Raw genomic sequence first — 10,809 nt, forward strand, 5'->3', positions numbered from 1 at the left:
GTCAATTGACAGTGAGCTGATTCTTGACATGAGTATGTTTGTTTTGCATGACTATTGTGGACTGCTGCAGTTACCTGTCAGTCGGTAATAGTGTGTTTGCTGTGTCATGCTTTTGTTCCTTTTTTTTTAAATTTTCCTTTCTCTCAGATAACGGCAAAAACATTTGGGTTACTTTAACCAAACTTGAGTATAATCATAAGGAAAGAAATTCAATTATATTAATTGTTATATTCAAATTGTGCATTTTGGGTTGTATTGGGAACATACACATACACAATTTGTTTTACACACTTAAAAAAAATAATAGAATATAACATTTTACAGTTAATTAGTTTTTTTCCTGGTAGTGCCATAACATTTTGGTATAAAGGGGACAATTGTGGTCAGTCAGGAAAGAGTGAGGCTATTAATTCAACTTCAGACCATTGTGTTTGATGACGAAACAATCTGCACTTTCAGAATTGAACTGGACGAAGGAAGATGTCGGCGGTTTATAAAGATGACCAGGAGGACTGGCTGACTGTGTGTCTCAAGTACCTGCTCTTTGTTTTCAACTTTCTCTTCTGGGTAAGTGAGAGCTGTAACTGTAGTCTTCTTTTTAAGCTATACCTTCATTTTACATCTTCATCTATTCAATTGTGCTTACTCGCAATGTGTCGCTCGAACAGCATTAAATAAGCTTTGGAATCAGCCTCTTTTGGCAGCCGGTGCAGTGCGGCAACATTGACAGGTCTCGCAGGAAAAAAAGTGCAGTGCAGTGATTATTAGAGCAACATTTCGTTAGATTTGTTTTAGTTAAAGCAAACCCATAATTGTGTGTTATAACACAATACAAATGCCTATATGTTCCTTTGTGAAACTGCAGATAGAGAGGCATTAGAGGAAAGGAGCCATGTGGAAACATGGAGACGATTAAGGAGAGTTCCTACTCTGAAAAGGCTGAGCTATGGCCCAAAGTGAGTCATAGATTATTTAAGGCTTGTCAGTGTTCGGTGGGGAACAGAGTGTCAGTCTGGCACCACATTTTATGATACTGCAATTCCCTGCTAAAAGTGAACACTCTTGCACCTACTGTGCAGATCGTGTCTGGGGTTCCTTTGAAACATTTTCAAAGTGTGAGGCAAAGAGCATGTTGTGTGCGTCGAGAGAGAGAGAGAGAGACAGATCTGTGTGTGGGAGAGGTTAAAGAGAGAAGAGAGAAGAGGGATCAGGCTTTTAACTCTCTGCCACCACCTTAAAGTTCATACGCATTGTCTCCCTCTTCTCCTTGGCCACAGGCAGCACATGTTTTGTCAGGACATTGCTGGCTTTCCACCCATTTTTTATTTTTTTTTATGAGCAAAAAGCAGTATATAAAACATTCAGCTCTTCATCTTGCTAATAAATATCAAAACCGTTCACTTTTGATATGGACACAACGGATTGGATTAATGCATGCTTACTAAGTTTGTTTCTAAACTTGATTCAGATTCTGTTTTTTTAAATGCTAGGAATCAAATAAAGTCCTAAATATGCTATAGTTTTTGACAAGTCACCTCCCTCAGGTTCCTGTTTGTCCGAGTGGTACTCCTTAGTTGAACATGTGTTTTTGTGAGGTTTTTGGATCTTGCTTTTGACGGGAATGGGAGGATGAAAGGGAGCGACTCTGAGGCATTTCCTCTGCGTCCGCCTTTTGAAACTGATGAGAGGAACAGATCCTGTCTGTTATCCAGGATTGCTTGTGAGGAAGTGGTCATCATGCCCCGACTTGACCGTATTATGTTATTCTTCTGTTGGTCTTTATGCTAGGCCACTTCCCACTGTTTCCTTTTCTATTTCCTCTTTTCATTGTTTTGCCCCTTTTCACTCATCCACCGTCCTCTCACGTTGTTGCATTTTGTGACTCATCCAAACGCAGTGATCTCACTTCCTGTTTGTCACTTCCTGTTTGTCACTTCCTGTCCTGTAAAGTGCCGTACTTTTAATACACTTGTCCCTGTGCCACCTTCTCTCTCTCCCTTCTCTTCCAGGTGGGAGGAGCAGCTGTTTTGGGTGTAGGAATCTGGACACTGGTGGAGAAGAGTGACTACTTGAGCCTGCTGGCCTCCAGCACTTTTGTTGTCTCGGCATATATCCTCATCCTGGCCGGAGGCCTGGTGGTGGTTACGGGCTTCTTGGGCTGTTGCGCTGTCATTCGGGAGCAGAAAAGCTGTCTGTCCACGGTGAGACATGGACAATTTAACATCCATCATTACAAATACAAAGGAGGGTTGTGTTCTTTGAGAAGGCCCACGTGCAGGTAACAGTTACTTGCTGCACTGTAACTTTAAAAGTGGCCAGCAACAGAAGACTGCAGTTTTACTGGGACGTTATTAATTGTGCCTTTTTTTTTTTTTTTTTTTTTTTTTTTAAATCTCTGTCATGAGAGTGAATTATCATATCACGCTGTCCTTATATGACCTCAAAATTAATATCAGAATAAATCACATTTATCTCCAATGGTGAATGAAACATCGTCCCCATCAGACATTTATACTCTCACTATCCGGATCGTTTGACCTTCCATGAGGTGGGCGCTCACACACGTAAGCACTGAACAGCCGGTCCTTCATTCAAACAAGTCTTGTGAGTTGTCATTGTAATGATCATGTGGGCAACAATGCTGATGATCCCAGCATGTCACGTCAACATCGAGAGGATGGATGCTCACCTGGATGTACGCAACGGGTGGCCTTCCCTGTGCAACTCCATGACACAGAACACGTCCATTCCTGGTCTGAGGTCCATCACTGGATGCTGACAAATGGTCCTTCCTGTCTTCATTATTTTACAGAGACCGGGCCCAGTGGGAGAGAGGCAGGCGGGAGAGGTTAACGTTCACTGCCGCAGGACTATTTATAGGTCTGTCTATCTGCTGTTGATGGATGGAGCATTCGGAGAGTCAAATAGGCTCGCAGGAGTGAAGAGGTGGATGCTTACAGGATTTGGAGTCTGTTGTGCGTTTTGGTTGAATTCCAACAGTATTGATGTGCTATTTAGGAACTAGCTTTGGGAGATTAATGAGTGGTTTGTATGTGTTTAGATATTTAGTGTGGGCTGCAAGTGTTTATTGCAATCTTGTAACCAAGAGATACTGAGCAGGCTGTGTTTCTGCTCGACATAATTCCTGCAAAGTGCGAGTGTCTTCCATATTAATTCAGTGAGCTTGTTGCTCCTTTGCAGCTGTTTGTTTGACCGGTAGTTTTCCATCGTCACTTTGTTTCCAGAGTCACGCAGGCTGGGTAGTAGCAGCATCTGTCTCTCTGCATAATGGTCTCGAGCGAAGCGGCGCTGTTGCCGCTTGTCAAACTGTTGTGTCCCGCGCTGTGACAGGTGGGCCTAATTAGCTGAATGCGTGTGTTTTTCTTCTTTTAATTTAAATGTTTCATTGCATGGCTATTTATTTTTGGCCTGATGAAGCTGTAGTTTTGATCTTGCGCATTCTGCAACTGTGTGGGCGGTCTGTTGGCTTCACAGTTTACAAAAATGCTCAAAACACACAATAATGCTTAAGATGGAGGATAAAGCTCTTCGGTAGAGCCTCCAGTGTATATCTCACTGACATTTATTTGTTTTTTAGCTCCCGAAGTATTTATCTTGAGTTTCGGTTAATTGCACTAATCTGATGTGTGAACCATTATATTATTTGTTTTCCTGAGCAAACAAGGAATATAATGCATAAACAAATGTTTATGCTGTTGTGATGATTCATATTTAATCAGCGTAATTTAGTTTTTCCTGAGATGCAGTTTTGAAGTTAATTATGACACGTAAGGGAACTGGTTTCAAGCAGCGTGGAGAGCTCTTTAGAAGCTGCCCCGAGAGGAATCTGATTCTACCGCCTGTCAAATAGATTTCTGGTTCGTCTCTTTTTGTGCGTTGCCATCTGTGTTCGAAGTGACAGATGCAGCGCAATGACAGTCGATGGAAGTTTTTATTGGGCCGTCACGAGTGAGCAACTCTCTCAAGTGAGTTGGGTCAGCAGAGGACTGTTCTGATGACTGAGGCTGAAATGACTGGATGTGTGGATTTGTCTAATTTTAAGTCTCTTGTCGTTTCCCATTCACAGTATTTCTTCTGCCTGCTGCTGATCTTCTTGATTGAACTGGTGGCTGGAGTACTGGCTTATGTTTATTACCAGAAGGTAAGTGAAAATATCCTTATGTTTTTGTTTTTGTAGTTAATAGAGAATATTATGCACTATGCAATCCAGCCGTGAGGATGTTTTGCTGAGAGAATGTTTGAATTGCTTTTTAGGTTTAATGTTACAGATTGCGTTGGCCCTCTGGGTGTGTTCCCAATAGTTGTAAAATGGAGACTATACAGACTTTTCTTTGAATAGTCTATCTGTGAATAGCTGCTATGCAGGGATACAGACTCTAGGGCATCATTATATACTTGTGTTTACCATGCCATGTGTCTACCACTGAATCTACATGGATACCCCCATTAGTTTGCTGTGTTGTCGTGGCTCATGTAACCCTCTGGTTTTAGTTCAATCAACAGACTTTATTCATCATTTTTGCCCTTCATGAAAATCAAGAGTCGATCTTTTTGCTTGCTTTTTCTTTTAGGTTTTCACTATTTGCCACCTTTACTGAGCATTGAGTTCAGCATCTGTAGTTTATCTGACACACTGTTCTAAGGATTTTATCTCACAAACATCAAGCTGTCAGTCAGCTACGGCTGCAAAGAGCACCATGCTATCTGCAAGCTCAGGTTTATTGTAATGGAAAAAGGGTTCAGCACAGGATAGAATCACTTTAAATATATGGGCTCTCATCTTGTGTGTGTGTGTGTGTGTGTGTGTGTGTGTGTGTGTGTGTGTGTGTGTGTGTGTGTGTGTGTGTGTGTGTGTGTGTGTGTGTGTGTGTGTGTGTGTGTGTGCCTGCCTGCCTGCCTGCACAAACGTATCCACACATCAGAGGCTTTATTTGAAGTCCATTTTCTGCAATGTCTTTTTGTGTATTTTCGCAGTTCTCACTGATGCGTGGAAGTTGCTACCCGTCTTTATCTTGTCCTAAGCCACCCACTCTTTTACGTTTGTCAAGCGCATCCCTTCAACACTCACCTTTTTATAGTCTTTGCTCAGGCACATTTTGATCATTCGATTTTTTGGGTCGCCCCTTCTGTCTGAACCCATTCTCAGGAACACCTGAAGGGAATTTCTTCAAATTTAGCACAAACGTACGCCTGGACTCGAGGATTAATTTATTGGATCGATTCTCTGGTCAAGCGTCACAGTGACCTCACAAAACATATTTTACGACAATTCTTACAAAAGCACAAGACGTCACTTTGTGGGCTCTATTTGTATTTCATGTGCTCTCTGTGTAATAAACGAAGCACCTCATGGTTACAAAATACTTCTTGTTCTTTCCCATAAATGCTTCTCCACCTTCTCTGGCTCACACACTGTTTCTCCCTGTGTGTGTCTCTCTATTGTTCCTCTTTCCCAGCTGAGTGAGGAGCTGAAGCAGCATCTCAACCAGACTATGACGGATAACTACGCCCAGCCGGGGAGGGAGGCCATCACATTAGCTGTGGACAGACTACAACAGGACGTATGCACCGTATTTACCAAAAGGCTCCACGACTTTCTTTGTTTTTATATAAGATTATATCAAGCATACGTAGTCACACTGTTATAAACTTGTTTTCCCATGACTCCATATATGAAGTCGTTTTCGAATTACGCTGAGCTTCAGTAGATTTAGTAATTTTTATGTTCAAAGTATTTTTCAAAAAGGACTAGTAAAATAATAATATAACATAACTTCAGTAATTTTGTTTTGCTAGCGTTCCAGAGAGGAAAGAGAACCACTCAAATTAATGAGTGTAAAAAAAAAACTGTCTGAGTTATTAGAAGAACAATTAACACTTTGTGACATCATAAAACCAAATCCTTTCCTCTTTCTGCCACTCCAGTTCAAGTGCTGTGGCAGCAACAACTCCCGTGATTGGATGGTGAGTGTGTACGTTTCATCAAAGCAGGCAGAAGACCGGGTCGTGCCCGACAGCTGCTGTAAGACCATCACCCCTCACTGTGGCAAGAGAGACCACCCCTCCAACATCTACAAGGTGGAGGTCAGTGGACTTCACACTTCTAGGGGGAAAATACAGGCACAATATATTCGGTCTAACTCGTGTGGCTTTTATGAAACTTTCTATTGATTGGGAAAAAACTGTCACTCGATATTGCCTGCTGCCATAGGCTGCAGCATCCCAGCTTTAATAAACCCACATGTTCCCTACAGGATGTCTTCTTCTTGGCTGCAGCTATTTGTAAGTTAGTCATAGAGCATGGGTGGGCAATTAATTTTCCCAAGGGGCCACATGAGAAATTTGGACCGTTGTGGAGGGCCGAACCAATTCTGAACTTAATTCAATTAACTCAATATGAATGTTATTACTTTATTAAAAAACTGTAAATGATATGGTTTTGAGCTGCTACTGGTAAGAATGCATGTTACAATAAGGCTATGAAAATAATAATAATGTAATTTTTTAAGATTTTTTTTTAAACCTTACCTTAAATATGTATGTTAAAGACCAGCAATTTATTAACTTTAAACAAAAGCAATAAGTGCTTTTGATGTTTTTCAGTTCAGTTGTTCTTTTTCGGGGAGAAAAGTCCAGTCTGTGTTGGCTTGAACAAGAGCATTTAGTCTGGTTGAATGAGGTGGAGATGAAGGACAGCTGAGAGAGAGGATCTGATCTGTTGAACTTCATCACTAGAATGTTTGTTCTCATGTATGTAGATCCAAAGAGAACCAACATCTTCTGAGCAGGCCTCCTCATGTGAGGAAAGTTCTCCTCTTTGAGAGAAGAATAAAAATCCAGAAGTGATACTGACTTAAAGTGCTCTGCTATAGTGTATCAGACCGCAGGTCAGATCCGCGGCGGCTTTGCGTGATTCATTTTCAATCTGGAGACGGAGACTGCAGCGCGAGGCTCCTTGGGAGGCGGGGGTCTCGCTGCAGCACCCGCTGCTCGCTGAGGACAGAAACTGCAGAACAATACGCTTTCACTTCAGTCTCCAAGTCGGCAACACTGCCCGTCGTGAGGCTGCGTAAGCGTGCGCTCGCACACATAAATAAATCGCTTTCAAAGTAAAAGCAGTGCTGTTTGTATTGCACGCATGGCGTGCACCATATATATTTTTCTTTTTTGATTGACCTCACGCGGGCCAGACTTGGATGCCCAGGTCTGTCATAGAGAGATGCAGAAGAAGCCAGCTTTGACGGGTTTTCAAGCGTAAATGCTCTTTGTGATGATATAATTTTAACTTTCAGCGTTTGACTCTGCAGGGTGGTTGCATCACTAAGCTGGAGCAGTTTCTGGCCGACCACCTGTTGGTCATCGGTGCTGTGGGAATAGGAGTGGCTTGTCTGCAGGTAAGTACAAATTGATATGTAGTTCAGATAGTTGTTGGAGAAGCAGAAGGGCTACTCTGCAGTCGTCACCCTGAGATATAGAAGCCCAATTATTATTTTGGCATATTTCATTCTGGCCTTTTTACCTTTTGTGTATGAATGCTACCCCTTTGTTGAAAAATCCCAGGCTGATGGTTTTTTTAATCTTCCATTACTGAAAATGTACCATCGCAGGTCAACAACCTCTAAATGGACATTTCTTTTCATCTCACTCAGTCTCTCAGTCATCATTATCTCCTTTCGTCCATTGCTGTTATTTGATTTGTCCCAGCCTGAGATGGACTAGCGCTTTCAGGGTACACAAAGGAAATGAGGCATACAGGAGGGCCTCTATATAATTGTGTGCTGGCTGACAGTCCTCTTGTAGCTCTGCACTATCTCTTGGTAAATTGCCTCGAGGGAAACTTGAAACCAAACAAACCTGCATTGATTCTTTCTAGTGGTGTTCGTATAATTTGACATGCTGTTCAGGCGGAACAGTTTTATTCAGGAAGATGGGAACTGAGAATAAGGCCGCACATAATATTATAAAAAAGAGGCTTGTAACCGCTGAGAGATCTGTGACAAAGACATTTAGTAATAAAGTGTTCCATTACCTGTTTTTTAATCCCCAACTCTGTGAACTGAAGGGATTATGCTTAATATAAAGATGGGGTACTGAATATATAGAACATACTTGGAGAAATAAATGTGAAAGCCAAAGTGCAATGTGAGCCTGTGTGGTGTGATTTAACAGGTTTTCATTATGTTTGCTTTTCTTTTTTACTGTACGTCTTGTCTTTTTCAACGGTTAGCCCACTTTCCTGTCTCTAGTATCTGTCAGACTGGTTTAAAAAAAAAAGTTGTTTAATTCATGTTTCACTCTAGTTTTCGTCTTTCATTTTTGGCATAAACTCCACGAGCGTCTTGTGTTGCCACACTACTCTGTCTATGGTGAATATTACAGTATGTCTCTGTTTGTTTGTCTTTGTGTGCGTGTGGTGTTACTGTAGCTGGCCGGAGCGCTCTTGACAGCCTGCTTTATTTATCTGCTCAATAAAGAAGAGGAAGAGATCTTCGGTACATTGTGATTTAGCTCTAGTGCAACGTTGTGGTTTAATCAACTGGACAGACAAGGTTAGAAGGCATCGTGGAAATTTGACTGCATGCTTGTCCTTGTGTGATTGTCTGCTCTGTGTCAAATGTGAAATCTGTGGGCTACGCATACACTAAATGAACATGTTTATGTTCTTGCATGGTCTTTTGCTCGTGTGAAGCATGCAGCTCCATGTCGCAGATTGTTCCTCTGTATGTTGTGATTATGGGCTGTTTGTGGCTGATGGACATGGGATAAATGCATCATGAGAATGGCTTGATTAATTAATCAAAACATACTGCTTTTGCACAATGATGTTGTTGGCAAGGGTACTCTTCTGTATCTTTGTCCAGAAGTGCCTTATTAGATGACTCCAATTTCTACTTTATATTTAAACGTTGGTATCTGGTGTAGTTACCTTACCTACTTTTTAAAGATTTAGTTTTAGAAGAGCAAATGCAGCATATACTTGAACTTACTCATTTTTCTTTCAGACCCCTCCGACTACACTTTATTCAGGAGAAATGTTAGTCGTGTTGCAATAACTGTTTGGAATCCAAAATAGCCTATCATGAATATTGATTCAAGAAGTAATGATTGTCTTGAACTCTCTTCGTGGTTTATATATATATATATATATATATATATATATATATATATATATATATACACGCACTCTCTTTTAACAGACAAGGAAATACATGTTCTGTTCCGTCAATTAGGGTTCAAGAAACCAAAACCTGAAAAGCAGTTAATTTCCACTCATGTCATGCATCCTTGAGCCAAACTATATTGTTCCTATACACATCAATCACTGGGAAAAAAGTATGATTTTTAAAGAAAGTGCTACTTGCCTGAAGAGGGATCGTGATGAGTGGATGCATACTGCAGACTCGCTCGATAAGGCTTTCTCAGAGGGCTTTTAGAGACTCTGAGATTGAATCTGGGCCCTTGCCTGTTTATCCATCAAGCCTGACAGCCCCAGTAGCACAGGTCAATATCTGTTCCGGCTGCTCTTTATTTCTGGATCTTTTCAATGGTGGTAGAGAATATAGTACAGTGATTCTGTAAGTCCTTTCTTGGTTCTGCATACACCAGTGTGGCTACAACACTGAACACTGTCTGTTTTTTCTTTTGTATAATTTCTCTTATAACATTGCCACCAGCAGAAACGTGCAGTTACATGGTTGGACACCCACAGTCCAACATTGGCACTACGGCTGAAGTGATGGCCCTGCTTTCTAATGCAAAACACAACGTGATGTAGTCAGACAAATGAATGGATACCTTCCTGTTTTTAGCCATAACAATATCACATTAGATTGTTTTGAAATGATCATCAGTCTAATCCCTCATTTCAGTAGTATTGTACAGTAGTTGTGATTAATATTTGTGCATACACGTTCTTTTTGACCCCACCTCCAGCGCTTCATCTTGTGTCTGCTTGTGCGAGCTTGTGCACACACATGGCTGCTTGATTCCTGCCATCCCCATAGTAACCAGCCACATACTTTCCAGCACATCACCTTTAACCCCTCTCTGTTCTCAGTCAATAGCACACGGGCTTCCTGCAGTCTGTCATGGTGACACGAAGCAGCACTGTTTGACCTAACACTTCCTGTTTTCAGGTCTGTGGGATGGTGTTCACCAGCAGCTTGTACAGAAGGATCAAGATGGAACCGTACTGAGCACAGCAGGCCCCCAACACACCACCTACGACATGCAGAAGGAACAATGATCCGCTAACACCTAAACTTCAACCTCTTTATCGTGAACTCTGACCAGCTGATCTAAGCCAAGTGCACTTTGTGTGTGTGACACTTTCCAGTAGACTCGCATTGCAGTCAGAAACACATTTTGCCATTTACAAACCCGACTGATGCTTTACTTATGTTACAAAGTACTTCAACATATGCACATCCACACTCAATGCATTCTTCTCTGCTCAACTAATGATGATTTGATTTATCATGTGTTCACTGTGCAGAGATGTATATATTCCATTCCAGTTCTTAAGCTGAGCAACGACACTGTTCATAAAGGTGTCACTGCTGATGATGAGATGTAATTTCTGGCTGTATATTTTGTTCACACAATGTGCCTCTTTCACAACTCTGCTGGTAAATGATTATGTATTAATTCCGTGCCTGAAATCTTAAAGGGAGCTGACAATGCACTGTGATGAATGGCAGCAATCGAAATGTAGTTTACAATCGTTATATTTGTAGTTATGCCTTCACTACTGATAATAGCAACACTGAATGTTGAATGGCAGGATTT

At 41.4% G+C, this 10,809-nt stretch overlaps 1 protein-coding gene across 2 annotated transcripts; it reads left to right on the plus strand.

Annotated features, from left to right (window-relative positions):
- Positions 1–480: 480 nt before the first annotated feature.
- On the plus strand, positions 481–10,217 carry tspan11 (tetraspanin 11; the record flags this gene model as incomplete). Of its 2 annotated transcripts, none has more annotated exons than XM_079235850.1 (7): positions 481–567; positions 2,010–2,201; positions 4,088–4,162; positions 5,478–5,582; positions 5,947–6,105; positions 7,329–7,415; positions 10,158–10,217. In XM_079235850.1, the coding sequence occupies 7 exons, from the start codon at positions 481–483 to the stop codon at positions 10,215–10,217; spliced, it is 765 nt and encodes a 254-aa protein (XP_079091976.1). The 2 variants fall into 2 exon arrangements, with proteins under 2 accessions (XP_079091976.1, XP_079091975.1); XM_079235849.1 differs by lacking the exon at positions 10,158–10,217 and adding an exon at positions 8,447–8,524.
- Positions 10,218–10,809: the final 592 nt, after the last annotated feature.

The sequence above is a fragment of the Taurulus bubalis genome (genome assembly GCF_910589615.1).
Source record: "Taurulus bubalis genome assembly, chromosome: 20".
Taxonomy (NCBI): domain Eukaryota; kingdom Metazoa; phylum Chordata; class Actinopteri; order Perciformes; family Cottidae; genus Taurulus; species Taurulus bubalis.